Raw genomic sequence first — 21,782 nt, 5'->3', positions numbered from 1 at the left:
ATGCATCCAAGGTTGAGAACCACTCTATGTCCCCATTTGTCCTTACCTTTCCCAATTGCCGAACCCTGATATTTTAACTCTGGCTTCCCATGACCATCTTCTCCTCCCCACAGAGCAGCTCTTGTATACTTCTGTTCCTTTTTCTCCAGAACTATTTCTCCTAGTTCTGTTCTTTGTAATGTGGTGATCGTAACTCATTTGACTGATTGTCAAATGAAGACACATATGGTTTTAGGGAACAGCAATGTATATTTGGCTAGGCAACCGTAGCCTAGTAGAGGTGGAATTATGAGAAATTAAAAAAAAAATGTGCCTTGTAAGCTTTTCTCCCGCTAATTATTATGGGATGGACAGTGCCCCTTAAAGTCTGGCCCAGCAATTATGGGAATCCCTACAGGTGTCGCCAGGGCGTTCACAGACAATTCTTCAAGCTTCTTCATGTTATTACCATCTCAGCTGATGCTTGCTGTTGGGACTTCCCTTTTCCCAAGTTGTGGGAAGGCAGTTGCTCTCTGCTCCTGAAGCCAGTTATGTATATAGATCTTGTGCTAGGGGCTAAGGACACCGTGGTGCACAAGATAGGCACTATTTCTGTCCTCAAGGAGAACGCAATCTAACAGGTGAAACTTTTCGTCTATATGACATGAACATACTCATGTCAGTTAACGATGCTATAACACAGAGAAAAAATTTGAGCAATTTCCGAGACTACAAATGAATGTGGGATATTTTATAAAATTCTCAGGTTTATCTATATCCCTCACACCTGCTGAGTCCTTCTACGATCCTCAGATCTCATCCAGATCCAAAGGACTCAGTGGTCTGAGCAAAGGAGCTGCAATTGGAAGAGCTTCTTCGGCTTTAACCTCAGACCCAGTCCATTTTGGGCAACAGAAACACGTTCCATCTTTTTTGGAGAGAGAGGAATGGGAGAGAGATCATCTATCTTGGTTACGCCCAGGAGGAGGAGAAGGGCCAGAGATGGGAGATGTTTGTGGGTGGTGGAGGAGGATGAGAGGCACTGAGGGAACCACCAAGTACACCCAGGAGAGGAGTCAGTTAACCTCATTAAAGTGGTGAGTGTGTGTGTGTGTGTGTGTGTGTGTGTGTGTGTGTGTGTGGAGGGGTTGGGGGAGGATAACATTTTGCTCACCATTGTATCATCACACTTTTTCATGTCAATGTACTTGCAAAACAGGTTGTCATTAACTCGTTCACAGAACAGTTTTGACCAATTATGTTGTAGACGGGCTACTTCCTCATGGCATAGAGGGAGGGACATTTATATCTTTCTGTCATCGGCCACACTCCAAACCACGGTGCAGGATGGGCTGCCAACGAGTAGGTTTCATTTGGGCAAATTCATCCCAGTCCCAGTCTGTGGATTTTGTCATCGAGGGAAATGCTTCCCGAAGTGAATTTCTTTTTCTTTTCTTGTCCTTGTTTTTTGCCTGTAGGATTTTGGGTCTGAGTATTGACTGTAAATGCTATTTGTTGAAAAGCCTTTTTAAAGGGGCAAGGGATGTTAAGAATGTCCAGTCAGGAAGGGAATTATCAAGCTGTCTTGGTTGGCCCTCTTTCTTTTGCACAGTATAGGCTGGTGGTTAAAAGTGTGGACTGTGAGTATGTCGGTTACTAGCTGGCGACCTTGGAAAACTTGCTTGATGCCTCAGTCTCCTCCTCAGTAAAATGGGACAACAATAGTCCCTATCTCACAGGGTTATCCTGAAGATTAAATGATTCAGTACATGTAAAGCACTTAAAACAGTGTCCAGCACATGTAAGATGTTAGGGTTGTTGTAGCTGTTATAATCAGGGCAGGTCTGTATTCAGTTCAGAGGGGAAGCCACTCTGTTCAAAATTCATTCATAAGAAAGGATTTCTTAATTCCCTATATCAGCAGTCCCCAACCTTGTTGGTACCAGGGACCCATGCTCCTGTGAGAATCTAATGCCTGATGACCTGAGGTGGAGCTGAGGCGGTGATGCTGGCGCTGGGGAGTGGCTGCAAATACAGATGAAGCTTTGCTTGCTCACCAGGCTGCTCACCTCCTACTGTGCGGCCCAGGTCCTAACAGGCTACGGATTGGAACCAGTCCGCGGCCCAGGGTTTGGGGACTCTTGCCCTACATCATTCCCTTCAAACATTCACTGAGCCCCAATTGCATCCAGAGTCTTGTTCTGGGAATGCAAGGCCCAAACAGGCAAATTTTCTGAATGTTCTGAGGACTTCCCTAGCTGGTTAGGGGAGGCGTGACTTAGGAGTAGGACTTAGCTGCACGAGACGTAGGTGAGTGGAGAGAACATTCCAAGCAGGAGCGACTGCATGAGCAAAGGCACAGAGTGAGAGTAGGTTTGGAGACAGATTTGGCTAAAGAGAGATGCTCTTATCTGATGGACAGATTAGGCAGCAGAGACGTGTAACAGCCAGATGTGGAAGTCTTTGAATGCCAAGTTGTTGGTAAGCATCAAGATGGTGGAAGGCTGTGTATGCCATTCTAGATAATTTGGTCTTCATCCCAAGAAGAGTGAAACGCCACTAGAATGGGATTATCTCGGTCAGATTGCTTCAAAACGTTAACAACTAGCTGCAGTCTGAGTGGATGGAGAACTGAGGAAAATCGAAGGGGAGCAAGATTAATGGCAGGGAGGCCGGTTAACTCCTCCGTTTCCAGGTGCAAGGTAAGGATGCAGACTGTGCAGTGTCGTCACCAGGAAAGGGGATGTTTGAGCACTGGGAGACAGAGGGCTGTTTTTGAACCAAGGCTATTAGACAAGCAGAGCTGAGGAGGCAGATTTGCAGACGACCCTTTTTGTGCGGAGGGAACCGGAGAGTCATGCTTCTGCTGCTTTGGCCGCACGCAGAGGCTGAGCAGGCGTCGGCAGGACCTACGGGCGAGAGGTGGGGTCACCAGCAGGGCCGTTGGGTCCAAATTTAGAGCTTGGAGCCTCAAATTTAAACTGTTGTCTTGGGTTGAATTTATGCAGGAAAGCAGACTGAGACTTCAATGAAAGTGTCGATTCTAGCTGAAATGAAACCCATTCATCCCAGCATGCTGGGGAGGATCCAGGGTGAGCACCTTCAAAGTCTGAAAGTGCCCAGGTCTCCCTAAGGCTCCTAAGAGGGCCTGTGCACCAGTAGGACCGTCCCTGCCCAGAGTCTTGTTCTTAGCTCGGGAGAATGTGGATGCTCTGTCTCCCCTCAGGGCCGCCTTGGCCAATCTGGTTTTGCCAGAAACAGTGGCCTTGACAGGCTGGTGACAGCGGCTGTTTCTCAGGGCTCTTCACACTTTACCTGTCAGTGGTTAGCAATGTGATGATATCACAGCAGTGCCATGAGGGACACTTCGAGGAAAAGCCCAGCTGCCTGGAAGTCCAGCTCCCTTAGGAAACCTCCTGCTCTTCTTCCTGGAGGCCCTGGGAACATCCCTGGGCCCTGATGACTCACCTCACCCTCCTCTGTGCCTGGCGACTCCCCTTCCTGCTCTTTCTCTGCCCAGCCTGGCCCTGCCTTCCTTGTGACTGTGTCACTGGGTCCCTTTGCTCCAGTTTTCCTACTTACTGCCTGAGCCTTTCTTACTCTAAGGTGCTGGTGACCCCAGCTCTCGCCCGTAGGTCCTGCTGCTGCCCTTCTCTCTTACTTGGAGGCCCCTCCATGCTCTGAGCCTTTGCTGTGATCCTGAAGATTCCTGCCAAACTGTCCAAGAGGCGTGGCATGATTCGAAGGGCTCACCCAGGAAGAACTCCCGCCTTTCAGCATCTCTCCCTTCCCCCTAGCGTGGTGCACCAATGCCCGCCATTAGAGAGTATTCCTCGAGTCGAGACCTCTTCCCCTGCAAACATGCAGGGCTAGTGACATCTGTAGGGCCCTTGAAAGTTTTCAAAATGCTTTCACTTCTATTATCTTGGGATGTCAGCACGGGTTGTTTGTACTTTGGTGTAAATCAACTTTTCAGTCAAGACCGCCAACAGCTGAACGAAGGAGTGGGTGTTGAAGACTCTGATGGTAGATAGGAAAGTGCAGGCATAGAATATGGGGGGACCAAAGCTGGGGAGGGGCCTTGGGCAGGCCCAGGGTCAATGAAAAGGCAGGTGCTGAGAGGACTCTAAAAACAAGCTCTACCTATTTTTCATTTAGATTTGGGCTCCTCTCTGCCTTTAGTCTCTTTTCTTTGCTCTTAAAACCTCTGATCCCGCTCCTTCCTCTGCCTCTGTAGCAACCTAAGGTACCTACAAGCCCAACTGGGTGGTGGAGATTGGATCCAACTAGAAGGGACAGAACTAAAACAGCCAAGACTGGACCTAAAGAGCAGAAAAATGTGTGGCGGTCCCAGATGAGTAAGCAAATCAATTCTCTTGTCATTTGGTGCTTCTGCTATAGCTTTCTGTAGAGCCTACCCCTGAGCTAACGTGGTCTCAATACGCCATCTGGCATATCTTGATTTTCTTATTCTCAGCCTGACAAAGACTGTCCACTGTGGCCTTGGGCCCCTCAGACAGGCTGCAGGTGCCTCCAAACAGCAGGCCAAGAGAGGAACACTGCCCTCCTTCTCATTTCCTCTCCACCCTCAAAAAGTGCAACCCCTCCCCCCTTTATCAAGTGCCCCTGTGGCTCCAGTAGGCTTCAGGGTCTCCACAAATGGAGCAGATAAGAATATTCAGAACACTCTAGTTTCAAGAGATGGGGAATGGGAAAGAAGGCAGGAATACGGTTGGAGAATATATGTAGCAACTTTCAGTTCATGGCAAAGATTTTATACTCTGGCGATGGGGAACCATGGAGTGGGAAGGTGGAGTAATGTGGTGTGTAACTTTGAGGGTGGAAAAGGAAAATGGATTTGGGGCAACAATAGATGTTGGCAGGTGCTGCCGCCAAGGTTGGGCTGCCCTCTCTTTATGCCTGGTGAGAAGCCTTTGGTCACTTTCATCTGATCACACTTTGATTAGATGGAGAGAGTTCTCCTTTCCCCTAGCTCTAATGCTCTAGGAACCTTGTGAGGGTCTGGACAATTAATTGAAAGAGGGGCTAGTCACATATGGGGTGGTCATTTGAAGATTTGGGCAAAGGCTTGGGCATAGGAGAAGTCTCTTTGGACAAACAGTGGGCTGCCACCAATAGGTTATCTTTACTCAGTGACACCAGACAGTAAATGCTGCTCTTTGAGCCTCACTCTCTGCAGCTCCCAGCTGACCAATGAGGTCCACTGGATGAAGCCCAGAGGCCTTTCCTCCGATGACTTTACATGGGTCGGTGTGGCCCCACACCCGTACCACCTTGGCTTGTGGAACTTTAGTCTTGTCTGGGATGGAAGGAAATTAGCTTTGCTAGTAGTATCTGAATATTGCTATCCTACACCTCGATGGGCGGCTCTTGGAAAGACGAATGTGCTAGTTTTGCTCTCTGGGTCTCCCATGACCAAAATAACAGGTGCCCACAGCTAGATGAAGAAGCGTGTTCTCGCCGGAGGGAAGAACATACACAAGACCCTGGGCCGAGAGGGAGTGTAGTACATTAAAGAGACTGAAAGCAGCACAGTATGGTGGGACTCAGAGAACAGGCAGGACACGGGGAGGGATGAGGGGAGATGTGGGCAGGCCAGATGATGCAGGGTCTCAAAGCCTGAGAGCGGCGGGACGCACCAGCCGTCTCCACGCATGAAGGTGTCATGGCCAGATCATTTTGAAAGGACCCCCTGGCTGCCTTGTGGAGAACAAGGAAGGGGGAGTAAAGGTGGAAGCAGAGGGGCTGTGGGGAGCTATTGGAGTAATTCAGGTGAGTGAGGATGGTAGCTTGGAGTAGGGTGGAAGTCATGAGGTGGTGAAAAACAGATGGATTTGGGAGATAGTTCACGGATAAAATTCATAGGACTGATGGCAAATTGCGTACGGGGTGAGGGAAGAAGGCTGTCAAGGCTGTCTGTAGATTTCTGGTTTGTGGACTGAGTACCGTGGGAGCATTTATAGCGATAGGGAACGCTGAAAAAGATCTGCGTTGCGGAGAAGATCCTAGGTTTGGTTTTGGACATAATGGTTTTGGTGGGAGGTTTGAAGCACCCCTCACCATAAGCTGGTGATGTCCAGTAGGCAGGGAATGTATGAGCTGGCGGCTAGAGGAGAGTAGGGTTAAAAAATTTCGAGGGTCATGAGCACGCGGTGATAATTAAGGCCGTAGCAGTGGATGTGAGCATTCAGGGAAGGAATTAGAGTATACGGAAGAGGCCCCGGGTCCAAGCCTTGTGAACACCCATCTAATTGATCCAGAGATGGGTAAGCCATGTCCCTGCCTGATGACACCCATAGTCCAGGAGGGTAGCTAAGTTGTGGATACCCAGGAATCTGTCATTCAAGGTAACATGTGCCAAGAGCCAAGTGAATGGTTAATGAAGGAAATTGGCTTACATTTCTCCGAATGGGTAACATGTTCCCTAGGCTGTGTATGGGCCTTTATGTCTGATCAACCTCAATTCACCTCTTCTCAGCTTCTTAGAGGATTCCCTTGGAGTGTGTTCATCTGTCCCATCCTTCCCGATGGCCAGGCTTCGCTCACATACTCTCTCAGCTTTATCTCATGGTGTAAGCCAGCTCTTTGGGTCTCTCCACATCTGTGTCATTAGTGCTTGATATATCTTTTTGGAGCTGAATGACTGAACCTTAGGGTGTGCTCTAATTACTGGTTTGGGGAGAATGTGGGCATGAAAGCAGGACCACAGGCAGCCGTGATCCATATGTCAGAATGAGCAGAGGGCGTAGCCAGGATGGCTAGGGGGACCCTGGAGACCAACCTCAAACCCCAGGTGGCACCTTTAGTGAATGGTGGCTCCTGGATAGTGGTGTGGCTGAAGCTTTGGGCTGACTCTGAATCTGAGCTACCCTGAGTCGCAGTTGTGAATGTGAATATAGTTGTCAAGGAAGGGCAGACTGTGGCGAGCATCACTGTCATCTGCCCAGTCACACGTCAGAGTGGTCTTGGGCTGCTCAGTTCTGCCCTGGGCTAGCTGGTGGGCAAACATACAGAAAGGCACTAGGGAGAGAGACGAGGCAAGACCAGAGGCCGAGGAAGGAGCCCCTCCCCTGCTGTCTTGAGCTGAGGGCTCCGCTCTCTCACCAATAGCATGCATGCTTACACCTGCCTCCCGGGTCTGTCTCCAGCGAGTGCCTTCCGGAAGCCACTCACCCTTCAAGACCAGCTTCAGGCTTAATTCATCGGAAAGCCTACCTTGGCCTAGCCTTTCTGGTCTCTCACAATATGGACTGGAGCCCACCGTATAGAAATAAATTATGAAAGCTTCACTCTGCGGATCATAGTTGTGTTTCCTGCTTGCCAACTCTGTCTTCATAAAAAGATGCTCAGTTACTCAAGTTCAGGGACCAAATGTTCTAGGCTGACTGAAACTGCCAGCAGAGAGCTGGGCACACAGGGGCTGCTCCACAACCTGGTAACTGGCCAGAAGCTCTGTTTCAAGAGACCTGGAAGAGCTGCTATTCATTAATTTATTCACTCATTCAGCAGGGGCTAAAGGCTGAGCTGGTTGTACAAGGTGTGATTTCTGCTCCCATAGAGCTTAAAATGAACATAATAATTGTAATATCCATCTTTTATTGTAGGCACATAGGCTAATGACTGCCCTGGGTACTTTGCATCACATTTCTCGTTCTTATTCTCACTATAATCCTGCAAGTTTGGGATTTTCCTCATTTTATAGTTGAAGAAACTGGCTCAGAGAGGTCTCAGAGCCAGCAAGGGGCAGAGCTGAGGTTTAAGCCCAGGTGCCCTGGGCTGTGCTGCTCGGCTTGAAAAGGCGTTTTTAAGAAATTGGGTCTGATCAGACGCGAGCGAGACCTTGGCAACTTGTGGCCCCTGTCTGGGGCTTTGGCGCAAAACGGAGTTGGAGTGTTTCATCTCCTAGTCCCCTCGGATTCTAACGTGCTGCAGCTCCATCACCGGGGTTCCCTCTCCTCCAGAGTGATGCTGGAAGTGTTTTGAAATACCACTGCAGTCCTGCCCAGGTCGTTGGCAGGGCTGCTCGGGGATGGCCAAGAAGGGCTGCGGAGTTCTAAGGTCTCGGTGGAGATGGTGGCGTGTGGTGACTCCTCAAGGGCACTGGAGGCTGCCCTTTTGTCCGAGGCCACGCCCGCCATCAGTGGGCACATCCTTGGTCTGTCCTTGCTCCTTCCTTGAGGGTTGATGCTGGGCGGGTCTGGCTGCCCTGGGGGAAGACCTAAAACCTAAGCCTTTGGCCTTAATTCACGGTGTCTCTCCAGGCAGTGCCCTACCCCCTGGCTCACCTGACACCACTGCTCTCCTCTTGTTCGGGAATTATAAGAGATTATGACAGACATGCTCTGAAGGAGCTCCTGATGGTGGCTCCAGGCTCCCTGTGTGTGTGTGCGTGCGTGCGTGTGCGTGTGTGTGTGTGTGTGTGTGTGTGTGTGCGCGTGTGTGTGTGTGTGTACAGTGAGACGAGCCCCCTACTCCTGGTTTTTTCTCTCTTCCCCTGTGGCCAGTGCAAACCTGGCTAACTAAGTCGCTGAGGAGATATGACCATTTTCTTAGGGCCACCCCGATGTCCCTTCCTCAGTGCCTCTGTTTCTCTGTGTCCCAGATGTCCCATCACCTGAAGCAACTTAATCTCCTTTGTCTCACAGATCTCCCCCTGCTCCCTGGCTCCCCACGCCGGCTGAGCCCTCGGGCAGTGGACAGGGGCCGCCAGGGTCTCAAACATGGACAGCAATGCCTCAAGGTGCCAGGTCCCCAGGCCCCTGGTCTGCAGGGCACTTTCAACCGAAACTCTGGCGAGTCTTCTGGTGGAGGGAGCTCCTACAGCAGCTCTGTGAGTACTGGGGTTGGGGGACAGGGGTGAGTGTGTATGTGTTTGAGTGAGTGAGTGAGAGAGAGAGAGAGAGAGAGAGAGAGAGAGAGAGAGAGAGAAAGAGAAGGAGAGAGAAGGAGGGAGAGGGGCAGGGTTTTCATTAGGGCCTTTTTCCATCCTCTGTCTCCAAGTCATTGATGGCACCACGTCCCAGCCATGCTGGAGTCTTCTGGGCAGAAGGGGCCAGGGCAGGGGGAGGTGCGAGGAGCCAGGTGATCCCACCTGTTGGTCAGCAGACTCCCTGGCCCCCTCCCAGAGGCCTGAGGAGCCAGACCTGTGCTGTGGCAGCTCTAGAGGCTCTCCCCTGTGCCTGGCGCATCTGGTTGCCCAGGTGACCTCTCAGGTGGCTACTGAGGCAGCTGGGTATCAAACCAGTAATAAACAGGGAAACACCCAAAGGGGAGGCAGGTCCCTCCTCTGCTCCGCCTCGTTCTTTCTCCTCTTTTTCTCTCAACCTCCCATCTCTGGGGGTGGACAGGAGCAGGAGTCAGGACCCTGCTGCCGTCTCTGGCAGGGTCCTCACCAGTGGCTGGAGAGGAGGAGGAGGATGTGGGCCTGTGTGGAGCATAGTGTGTAGTGAATCCCCTTGGGGAGGGATGTGGGAGTGAGCCAGGTGACCAGAAATCGGCCTTTGTTCCAATGGATGCAGAGAACCTGCCAGTGAGTACTTGTGTGTGTGCGTAAGTGTGTGTTTGCAGGCATGCCCGCAGATCCGCAAAGAGGTGGCACATGCGGGTGGGCCACAGTGTATGTGGAGGGCTGTGTGTGTCGGCGTGTACTTGGGTCATGTATGTGTGCACAGACGTGCACGGGAGCGCTGGTGCAGAGAGGCTGGGTGTAGGTGACTGTGCCTGTGCAGGAGTGGGCCTGTGGCTCCGAGTGTGGCGGCAGGAGGTGTGGATGTGCAGGGGTCTGCTGCTGTGTGCACAGTCTGTGTGTGCGGGTGTACATGTGTGCGTAGGTGCCAGAGCAGGTGCGAAGGCACTGATGCCCGAGCTGTGGACAGGTGGGTGGAGGGCTTTGTGGGCTGGGTGTGGCAGATGAATTTAGGCCACTCTGTCCTTTCACTGGGGCAGTTGGGAACTTCGGGCCTGAGGGGCTTGCATAGTCCACCTTTTTGGGTCCAGAACAAGGTCAGCTTCCTCTGTCTCTCACCCCTTCCTTACCAGACCCCGTCGTCCCTGTCCCGTTCTCTCTGTTCAGGTCATCAACAACTACTTGGATGCCGGTGAGGCCCGTTTGAGCCGCATGCACTTCCATGACAACCAGAGGAAAGTCGACTATGTGCTTGCCTACCACTACCGGAAACGTGGGGCCCACCCCAGTCACAGCTCCCCTGGCCACGCACTGGCCATCGTCTCCAATGGGGAGATGGGCAAGGAGCCCCATGCTGGGGGCCCTGGTGACATTGAGCTGGGGCCGCTCGATGCCCTGGAAGAGGAGAGGAAGGAGCAGCGGGAGGAATTTGAGCACAACCTGATGGAGGCCGGGCTGGAGCTCGAGAAGGACTTGGAGGTGAGGTTGGGCAGGTGTCGCAGGGTCGTGGGATCGGGTGGCCCTGCAGGGCTGGGCTCTTGGTGATCAGTGTCACCTGCAGGGAGCTTTGGTTTTGTCCTGGCTGGTGGCTTTTTTTTTTTTGGTGGGCAAACCAGATTTTCTTGCCCAAGGACTTGAGGAAGAGTCCTGGTATATAGGTAGTGCCTCTGCCTAGGGCATCCCAGGTCGTGCGGGTGTCTGACCGGTCTGTTGTGTGGGGGTCGGCCTAGTTAGAGACCGAAGGCAAGATGTTTCTTCCTGGTGTTCTCAGGCCCCATCCTGTGGCTTTCTCAGTAATAGTTTCCTTGGGAAGAAGACCTGTTTGCCTATTGAATTTTGGATCAAAATTCCTCTATAGGGGATCTGCTTCACTGAGGCATGTGCTTGCCTGGGACCCCCTGAGGGAGTTGATTATTTGGGAACTGAATCAACTGAGTTCATTGTTTGGGAACCAAACTTTGGCCACGTTTTATCAGCTTGTGAGCTATATATAGTCTCACTTATGGTCAGTAGTTAGCCTAAGGGAATCCATGGAAATTTATCTGCATATCTAGCCAGCCAGCCAGCCAGGCATTTATTCATTTATTTTCTCCATACTACAGTGATCCTTTAAAAATGACCTGCCCTTGCCATACTCTCCAAACTCATCTCCCACACCTGCTGCAGCCCACTGGCCTTATCTTGGTGTGTGTCGGTCACCCTCACTTCAGGGCCTTTGCTCTGGTTGTCCCCTCTGCCCTGGGCACCCTTCCCCAGACCTGTGCGTGCTCATCCCTTACTTCACACTCTGCTCAAATGCTACTTCCTTCCACACGTCCTGGCTAGAATACCCCTGTCCCATCATTCTGTTCCTTGATCCTGCTTTACTTTTCCTCACCACACTTAGCCCTCCTACCCGAAATAACATGAGAGATTAATCTGTTTTTTTTCCTGTGTCGCCACCTGCCCCATGAAGGCAAGGGTTTTGGTTAGTTCACTGCTATGTCCCCAGCACCTAGGACAGAGTCTAAACAATAAAGAAGTGTCAGTTGAATAAATAAGTGACCTCCCTGGGTCTCAGGTTCTTCATCTACAAAATAACAGATACCCTGCTGGACTGTAGGTTTACATGCCCCATCATTAGACCCTTCTGCCTGGGGCGTCCTGCCCCAGACCTGTGCGTGCTCACTCCCTTACTTCTCACTCTGCTCAAATGCTACTTCCTTCCACACGTCCTGGCTAGAATACCCCTGTCCCATCATTCTGTTCCTTGATCCTGCTTTACTTTTCCTCACCACACTTAGCCCTCCTACCCGAAATAACATGAGAGATTAATCTGTTTTTTTTTCTGTGTCGCCACCTGCCCCACGAAGGCAGGGGTTTTGGTTAGTTCACTGCTGTCCTCAGCACCTAGGACAGAGTCTAAACAATAAAGAAGCGTCAGTTGAATAAATAAGTGAACTTCCTGGGTCTCAGGTTCTTCATCTACAAGATAACAGACACCCTGCTGGACTGTAGGTTTACATGCCCCATCATTAGACAGGGCAATGAAAACGTCCAGCACAATGCATGGTACAGAGTAGGTGCTCAATAAATGCTCATTATGATTCTTTTAAGAGGTGTCATGCTGAGGGGTGGGTGCCATTCTCATCAGAAATCTATTTTGTAAGATATTGTCCCCAAGAGACCCCCAGAGGTCATTCATTCATTTCTCTGTCCCCAGGCAAGATGCCATTGGCCCGGCTCAGACCCTCGTTGTGCTGACTTATATGCTCCTGACCCAGACCCTTTGGCCAGGAGCCATTTTCTCATTATTCTTTCCCCCAATGTTTGGACAGTGTGCTCTTTTAGGGCTCCTTGGGGCTCTTGTGCTGTGAGAATGCTGATTTTTACTTTTTGAAACCCAGAGATCACTTTGATGCCTTCAGTTGGGGTTGGTGGGAAGGTTTCTTGAGGTAATAGTGTGTTTTGAGGGCCATACAAGGAGCTCCTAGCACTACCACTGTGGGAGGCTGTAGTCCACACACCTGTCTCCAGGTGTCAGGGATCAGAGGCCTGGGCCTTGTTCCCTGGATGAGTTGGGAAGCAGCGTCATGCTGTAGAGTGTGGGCTCTAGAGTTCGAATGCAGATAGTTACATCCTGGGCCTGGTGTCTGCTAGCCTCATGACCTTCGACAAGTGATTTGATTCTTTTGAGTCAAAGTTTCCACGTCTGTAAAGAGGGAATGACAATACATTCTTTACTGGGTTGTTATGAAGATGAAACCAGACAAATAAAGTATCTAGAATAGTAATAAGTGTTACTGCTATTATTACTACTTAGAGATGCTGGATTTAGCAGATGAAAGTTCAAGATGCCTAGTCAGATCTGTTTCAGATCAAGAACAAATAATTTTTGAACATACATATGTCCCGTGCAATGTTGGGGATATACTTGTACTAAAATATTATTCGTCGTTGATCAGAAAGTCCAGTGTAACCGTCCTGTCCTGCTAGTATCACTGCCCATCTTTGCTTCCTCTAGTGTGTTTCACTTTGGTTGCTATTGGATATTCCTGGCTTTGGCTTGGAGTTAGGAGGGCCCAGAGATGGCTTTGGGACTGACCATTGGGTCCTGGGTTGTTGTTCCTGTTGTGTAACTACCAAAAGCTCCTTCTTTCCTTGGCTTCAAGGCCTACTTAACTCCTTCGTGGGCTCTTCTGGGTTCCTCAGCTTCCCCTGTACCCCCTTCTCTCTCATCAGACCTCCCTGACTATGTAGCCATCATGGCCTCCTGCCTTACAGTGCTCACTCTCTGTTTTCTACAACTTTATTTTTGTTGTTGATGTCGGGATCTCTGAAGCAAAGATCTGAGTTTATCCCACTTATCAGTCATGGTGCATTATCATCATCGGTCTACATAAGGACCCTCTCGTTACTTATTTAAACACCACCCCCCCTTCCCCTGTTCTTCACTGCCTGCTCACTTCACAGGCAACCATTCCAGTGCATTGTGTTTCTGGGAAATGTATAATGTCATTCTTGCCTTATGTATTTTTTCTTTTTCATTTTAAAAATGTGTTTTATTGTTTAGAAAACTTTTAGATTTACAGAGAAATTAGAGTCCCCATATATCCTGTAGGCAGTTTCCCCTATTATTAACTTCTACAGTAATGTGGTACATATGGCACTATTAATGAACTAATATCGACACACTATCGTTAACTAAAATCCATACTTTATTCGGAGTCCCTTATTTTTCACCTACTGTCCTTCTTCTGTCCCAGGATCCTATCTTGGATGTCACATTAGATTTAGTTGTCATGTCTCCTTAGGCGCCTCTTGGCGGTGACAGTTTCTCGGCACTGTGAGCGTTTTGAATTTATATAAGGCACTCTATTTTACAGCCCATTCTGTTTCTTGCAGCACTATATTTTTCAGACCATTTGCATTGTGCACATGCATCTAATCCATTTTTTCTAATGGATGAGCAGTTTGCAGTCACCACAATTTATTTAGTCGCTCCCCTAATGATAATGGACATTCAGGCTGCCTCCAACTTGCGTGCCATCGCAACGAGGTTGGGAACGAATTGTCACCTCCTTCAGGGCTAGTGGTCCATGATCTTCTCTGTATCCTTCCCTGCATCCCTCACCCCCCATGCCATGTTGGTGTGAAACAGCGGTTAGAGATTTATCAGCTGGAGCCTGTGAGGGTTGGAACAACTCCCTGGGGGCCTGTTGGGGTATGGTATGCACAACTCTTTTCTGTGTCAGGATGCTTAGCCTCTGGCCTTAAGCAGCAGCTTGGAACTGGCAAGTCACAGGAGTGGGGACATTGATTGACTGCACCTGGTGGCACTTTGGACAGCAGGTGTAGTGGCCCCACCTGCTCAGTTGTCCCCTCTGGGCTGGGCTGTCATTAGGCTCTGGTTTCACAAGAAAAATGGAAAGCAAATGGGTTCTTATCAGAAACCCATTAAAAGTTATTCACTTAGCCTTCCAGATCAAAGGAACTTTGCATCCACCAAACTCAGAATGATGGAATATTGCAGTGTTCATTTCCGACCCTAGTTGATATCTGGGTGTGCTTTAGATAGGATGATAATGGGTGCACATCTTCCACTTGGGGTTTCACTTTTTCATTTCGTTTGCATATTTCCATGTATTGACATTGCCCGTGTTCATATTTTAAAGACTATCCAGTATGTATCAGGTGACTAAACCATAGTTTGTCTTTGTGTTTGCTTACATTTGGCCATTTGATTAGAATTTCATTTAAAGACATCACTGGAGATACCTATGGGTGACAGAGACCTGTATCCTCACTGCCGAGTTGGGAAAATGAGGGCCACCTTCGTGGAGATGGGCACCACTGCTGCCGTCATCTCTCTTAATCGTGTAGAGCTTGTGTTGAACTGCCCAGAGCTTGTGTTCTTAAAACTCCCACATCTTGCCCTGCTGGGAAAACTAGGATGTGGGAAATTTCCTGATCCTTAGGAGAACCTTGCTGTTTGGGTTTCTAGGGTGACAATGTCCCCAGAGGTCTTCTTGTCCACTGCTCTGCCTCCGGCGTCGAGGGCAGGTTGTTGGGTGCTGCAGTGAGGGGAGCAGTGCCTTTCTATGGAGTGGGAGTCCCCATACCCCTGCTGACTCTATTATAAATTGAGTCATTTCCTCCTCAGGAATAGGATAAGCGCCTGTATTCTTAGGAAAGGCTATAGCGAATGTGGGGAAAATATGAAAGTGGAATTTAATGATGCCCCAGCTCATACTGTTTCTTGGTGATGGCTGCTATGCCTGCACGAGCATGGGTAGCAGTCACGCCGCTGTTGACTTGCAGTAATGACTGGGGAAAATGCCATGATTTCCCTCTGGCTTTGGATTTGTTCCTGTCCCACTTGCCCCACCCTGAAGCAGCATGCTGGATGGAGCCTTGGGCTTCTCCCCTGCCTCTTTGTTGCCCCAAGGGATCTTCAGGGAACACAACAAAGACAGCCCCAGCAGCCCCTGCCCCTGGGGCTGCACAGCTGAACAGAGCAGAGTCACAGCAGGGCTGATTGGATCTGATCTCTGAGGGGAGGCCTTGAGGCAGCCTGGGGGAGGGGATACAGAGAGAGGCAAGGAGGGGGGGTCAAGCCCTCTAAGTGCAGGTAAATGTCTATTTCCTTTTCAAAGAGTTTATAATTAAAAGGTAACATTCAATATTCTTATAGGATACCCCCCACTGAGGTGTTGTTGAGCAGCTATTGTCCCTTCCAATATTCTTATAGGATACCCCCCACTGAGGTGTTGAGCAGCTATTGTCCCTTTGTCATAGGAAACACTAAGTGCTTTGTCAGGCTGGTGAGGAGCAGGGCTGTGCCTTGAAACTAGGTCTCCTAACTCCTGCTCCCCCTGGTCCCTTAAAATGACTCTCCAGGGGCGGAATTTGGCCTCCCAGCCTTGGAGATGAGCACTGTCCAGGTTCTGAAAGAAATTGGGCAGTGGGTGGAGTGAAAAGCAGGCGGAGAGCTTAAGTAGAGGTGGAAGGAAGCTGGGTGTGGCTCTTTCTCAGGACCTTCGTCTGGTCTCCTTTATTGACAAGGGCTTCTAGTGGTCTCCAGAATTCCTCAGAAGGGGCTAGAAGGAGTTTCTGGACTTTGATTATTTGTGAATCCCACTCTATAATAGTAGAGGGTAAGGATTAATGGTGGACCTGGCTTAAAGCTTCTGGCTTGGGCACCACCTTGGCTGGCTGTGTGTTTTGCTGGCTTTCTCTTACCCGGTGCAATGTGTGAGGTACAAGAAAATGGGATTGTAGGATATTAGAGCTGGAAGGGCTTGACATTTTGTTCATTTTCTTCAGAGAGCAGGAACTGAAGGCAAGAGGATGTAATTTGTACAAGCTCATGCTGCTAGTTAATTCCTTAAGCAAATGAAATATTGATTATAGAGAGTCTGTGCTAACATATAAGTCAAGATGGGCTAACGTCCTTCTGTTAGGTCTGTCTTCCTTGTAGTTCGGTGATTATCCTCCTGTGAGGCTGATGTCTGACCAGCACTCCTGGTACAACTGTCAGGGGGTCCATGGCTGGTGCCTGTTCTGATTTAACAAAATGCTATGCTAGTTGTTAAATATTTTGAGTATCACTCATGCTTCCTACGATCATTTACATCAATCTGTGTATTTAGTTGAAGAGAGAGTCAGGGAACAGCTAGTCTCAATTCTGCTCATCATTCCTTTTTATGGCAGTGCTGGATATTCTGGGCTCTGAGACAAACTCGGAGAAAGAAGGCCCTTCTCCGTTTGTCATTTGATAAGTTCAAGGTCTTTGTCAGTCAGAGACTGCTTGGGCAGTTGTTTCAACTGTAAAGATATTCAGAAGAGAAGAATCTTCCAGGAGAGACCTTCCAGGCTCTGTCTCTGGCCCCTCTCTCCTGCCTGTCATTTAGCAGACATTTATCGAGCATCTACAGGTGCCCCATCCTGGGCCAGGACCTGATGACACAGAGGTGAATAAGATGTGGTCCTTGCCTTCAAGAACCTTGTAGTCTTTTAGCGAAAGCAGTCTTGACCACAGAGAGTCACACAATGAGATGTAAAGTGCAGTATCAAAGATAGGAAGAGAGTTAAGGGAGAGTGACAGATGGTCTGGGTGACTTGGAAAAGTCTTACCTCTGCCTTGAAGCTCTTGGTAGGTCACCTTCCTTCTCCCTGTCCCCAGATTCTTGGGGTCTCCCAGCAGAAGTAAGTGGGCTGTGTCTCCTACTCTTATCAGGTATCCAGGAAGGATTCACCCTCCAAAAGTGGACATGCTGGTGAGGACTGTGTATGTTTAGAAAGTTTAGCTAATATGGGCATTGTACATGGCAGAGTCTTTCTTTGAGTCTTGAGGTCTGGAGAGACCCAGTGGTTATATCCAGTGATTTATGGGCATTGTACATGGCAGAGTCTTTCTTTGAGTCTCGAGGTCTGGAGGTCTCGAGGTCTGGAGATACCCAGTGGTTATATATTAGTTGGTGAGGATGATTCTGGGGCCACTGCAGCCTTAAGTGTCCCCTGCTCTACACTGCAGACAGGGTCTCCCTACTATCCCCGGTCAGCTCATTAGGGTGCTCTAATGCCTTACATCTGATGACTCCTGGCGCTGTATAGCAGCATTGGGGGGTTCTTAAATTTTGAGAGCTTTATGAATAGAATTCAAGGGTAGAGTTTTCTACTTGGATGGTAGAAAATCGTACTTTATTTTCACCAACATTTAACTGAAACTTAGTATTTACTTCAGTTAATGGTATCGGCACAAACCTATGTTACTAGGAATTCCTTTGAGTTTGTCACCAATAGAATCACACATAGATTCATTTCACATTATAGTTTTTGCACAGATCTCCGAAAGCATTTACGTTCATCACTACTTTGAAAGGACAACAGTTTTTAGATGTGCTGCCAGCACTATTTAATGTTTCGATAAAGAAGCATGTGTATTGCTATATCATATACCTATGTGTAAATATTTTGATAACGATATTTCTATTATGTTTGGTCTCCTCGTTATTCTGTTTATCTGACACATTTGAAAACATTCTGAGAAGGAGTCCATATATTTCATCAGACTGTCCTGAGGCTCCATGGCCCGCCCCCCTAAAACGTAGGAGAAGCCCAGGCTGTGAGTGGCAGTCCTACCTGGCTGCGTGTGAAGGGAGTCCAGGTGGGGACACCCATAAGCTGCTCCCTGGAGACGGACTGGCTCAGAGAAGGTTCCTGAGGAGTCTTGAGGCAGCGGCATGATTCATGGGGCATGTTGACTATGCACAGCTGTGACATCAGCCGAGCCCCCTACTTGGTGCTTGGAGCCTTCACGGCTAATTGCATTTGGGAGCATGTGGTTCAGTCTAGAGTATGCTTGGACCCAAGAAGGAAGTGGAGCGGAAAGAGGATCGGGCTGCGTGTGTGTCAGAAGACCTGGGTTCTGGGTCCCATTCTGCCACCAACTGGCTGCTTTCTGGAGGTCAGCTTCCGCATCTGGAGAAGGGGAAGGTTGTGCGTAGTCAGGGATTCTCCAACTGTGTCCTGGCACGTACCGGCTTTCTATGACTCAGACTGACGTAGTCTATGGCAAAATAAAAACTGATAGTTTACTCAATTTACTGAAAAATTGCATTGATAAAGATAACTTTCTCAATGTAAAATTGTTCTTACATATTTTTTTCTTTCGCCTTTGGAAGCTGCTGTTTGTTGTCTGCCGCCAAGTACTTGTTGAGGACTAAGGAAGTGGTGAGAAGTAAAAGAATATCAGTGGGAAAACAGAATTGGCCAATCATGTTTAATTTCACAACTTAATTTTCGTCGTGATTTTCTGTTGCCTATCATATGGGTTCTCGCACTAAAATCGTTCCTAGTTTGAATGTTGGAGTTAAGCACGTCCGTTGGTGGGTATTTAAAGGACCTTTGTTAAAGGATCTGCAGAGAGCTCTGCCACCTGGGGGTGTTCCGCCAGCTTCTGCGGGTGGCCAAGGGCCCTGCCTGCTTGGACTTTTGTTCTGGATGCACAAAGGGCGAGTGGACTGGCGAGTCTGAGCAGGGTGGTGGCCTTTCTCCAGGTGAGGTAGTGCTTCCTGTTACATCCAGGCCACGGGTAGAAGCTACGGTATCTCGACGTGTTCCCAGCCTTCCCAGCTCTGTGCACCATGACTGTGAGGGGCAGTACAGTAGAAACTAAAGAAGAGCCTGTTACTGTCTTCTGAAGTAGACAGCGTGGAAGGGTATGGAGACCCCACCTTCCTGTCCCTCCATCCCTCTTGACTTGCCCAGGAGCTCAGCTATGAACAAAGAGTTTTCTCTCCAGAAACTGGGAATTGCCATTTATGGCCTTTGGCTTCTAGGGAACCCTGGGTCCATTCTGATGTCTCTTAGAATGTGCTCACTGTCCCTTGAACAGTGCTGGTTTGGGACTCTCCTCTGCCTCATACTGCCCCACCATGGCCAGCAGTTAGATTGTCTGTCCAGCTCAGCAGTCCAAGGGGTTGGGTGTGGGCCTGGACTAGGTGACCGCTGATATTCTTATAACTGTCTCATTGAGTTTCCGCTTGGGGATCCATTGTTGCCAGGTTTCGTGGGGTGGGGTAGGTCTGGCTGTGGATGTTTTAGCCAAAACTGTGTTTCTCCCTTGTCTTGGAGCTCTTCTGGTCCAGGGAACCTACACTCAGCTCCTCCACAGGCCTCTGGAGGATCGAGGCTTCCCAGGCCTCAGAGAGGACCTGTGGGGTTTTAGCACCTTTTCAGAAACAGGACGTCAGAAAGAGTGAAGTTTGATGGGTGTGCTGTTCTGTTGTGTCTTCTTTGTCAAGTGCAGACAGAGGAAGCCCCAAAAGCTTGGAGCTGAAGCCCCAGGGCCCTCAAAGTCTGGTAGGTTTGCTGCTGACTGCCGGCGCACACACTCCCTGTCCGTGGTTACGGCCTTGTGTGTGTCTCCGTGCGCTGCCCTCACTGGGCCCTGTGGCGTCAGAGAGGATGCCTTCAGAGCAACTCGGGCCATGGTCTGCGAGTGGGGCCTGGGGGTCCTGGCTTCGCTAGTGGAACATTTAGAACACCAGTGACTATCGGTGGGAGTTATGCCCATCACCTGGATTTCCCCAGCAGCAGGATATGGTAGGAAGAACTTGGTGTGTGGAGGGAACGAGTGGGATTCACTGACGTGTGCCTTTATTTATGCAAGTCCCTTAGCCACGCCGTGTCTGTTTTCTTATCTGAGATCTGTAGGCAGCACCTTTCACAGGTGAAATACTTCATAGTTGGTAGAATGTCGTAAAACGAAGTGTCACTATCTCCGTAGTTCTTTGCAGGAATGGTGTGGGGTTCCTTCTTGCCTTGCGTTTTCTTCTTGGCCAGTGGTTTCAAGTTGGCTCCCCCATGTGTCCATCTTTTGCTTTAATTTTCTAGTTTTTTAGCCTCCTTATGAGCTGAGATGAATTTCCTTCCCATTTTCCAAATTAAAGAACGTGCCTGGTTGTGGATTTGGCAACCCCAAAGGAAGTGGTGCAGGGTTTACTGCCTAGTTGGGAAATGATATACTCACACAGTTATATATGCCGATTACTTCTCTTCTGGGTTTGCCTTATAAAAGGTCTCACAATTTCAGTTATTTGAATACCATGGTCATGATTTTGAATACCACTGCTTACTATTCTCATGTTTTTAGGCATAGGAATTTACTATTTCTATTGTTATTTGCTTAATATTTTAACTAAATTGGCTCACTTTTAAAACTTAAATTTATTTGAAAAGAAAATACTATATCATTATCATAAATATAATGATATAGTATAGGAGAACCAATATCACCGGCCAACAAATGGACAATAACTACAAAAATAAACCATACCTGAAACAAAATAACATCATTAATTTGTGGCTGGATATAGTTGGCTGCAGAAGGTCCGAGGCTGGGGGCCTGTTCACTCTTTGTGAGAAATTTATTATGTTCTACACCTGAAGCTAATGTCATATTATATGTCAATTATACCTCAATTAAAAAAAATAAAATAAAAAACTAAAAAAAAAAGAGAGAAGCTCAATTAGCGTCAGAGAGGTTAAGGATACATTAGCATCAAACTGAGACTTTATCTTTGCAGGATTATTGGAGAAACTAACTTTTTCATTATTTAAAAATATTATTTGATGCTCCATCGTATCTATCCATAATACGATGCTCCTCATTCCGTAGCTGGGCATTGTTACCAAAACAGTTACACCCTCTGGAGCTTCACCTGTCCTGGGATTGGTTGACACTGAGAACAGGGATTGTGTTTTACTCGATTTTTTTTTGTGTGTGTGTGCAGGGTCTGATACATAGTAGATATGCAACAGTATTTGCTGAATTGATTCAAAGCATAAATGTAGCAAAGATGACACACTATTCGGAGGAGGGAGAGATCCCCAAAAGCTAGGGTTGGCAGAAGAAGCTTTCCAAAGACGATGGAACCCTCTCCCCTTCCCCAGCCCCGTCCTCCCTCCCAGCAGCCTGGAACCTCAGCTCAGTAGCTCCACCCACTTCTCCCCACTTGAGCCCGCCTCCATTTCTACTTCTCATGGGGCAGAAGCTTTGCCTTTGCTTCTCCCATCTCTTTCCCCCACCAGGGAAGAAAATACCATAGCAATCTGCAGCCCCCTCAGAGCTGCCCACCCTGAGGAGATGGCTGAGGGGAGCAAAAAGAAGGGGAAGAAGTGAGAGGGAGAAGTGGGCGGGAGGAGAGGAGAGGAGAGGAGAGGAGAGGCGGGAGGAGGAGAGAGAGGGAGAGAGAGAAAGAGAGAGAGAGAGAGAGAGAGAGAGAGAGAGAGAGAGAGAGAGAAGCTTTCTTTGTAAAAGAGCCTTATTCTGAGTTAGAATCTTTTGTCTTGCTTCTTAGCAATATTTCTCCTTCTTTCTATGAAATACCCA

At 48.8% G+C, this 21,782-nt stretch overlaps 1 protein-coding gene across 1 annotated transcript in view; it reads left to right on the top strand.

Moving 5' to 3' along the window:
• The first annotated feature begins 9,508 nt into the window (after window positions 1-9,508).
• Window positions 9,509-21,782, top strand: part of ANO2 (anoctamin 2) — a 280,595-nt gene continuing 268,321 nt past the window's right edge. Inside the window, exons 1-2 of the mRNA XM_015591465.2 lie at window positions 9,509-9,529; window positions 10,073-10,384. Of these exons, the coding sequence (XP_015446951.1) occupies window positions 9,509-9,529; window positions 10,073-10,384 (333 nt within the window). The remainder of the gene's footprint in view (window positions 9,530-10,072; window positions 10,385-21,782) is intronic.

Source organism: Pteropus alecto, unplaced genomic scaffold, assembly GCF_000325575.1.
Source record: "Pteropus alecto unplaced genomic scaffold, ASM32557v1 scaffold94, whole genome shotgun sequence".
NCBI lineage: Eukaryota > Metazoa > Chordata > Mammalia > Chiroptera > Pteropodidae > Pteropus > Pteropus alecto.
This window is presented reverse-complemented; position numbering and strand designations above follow the sequence as displayed.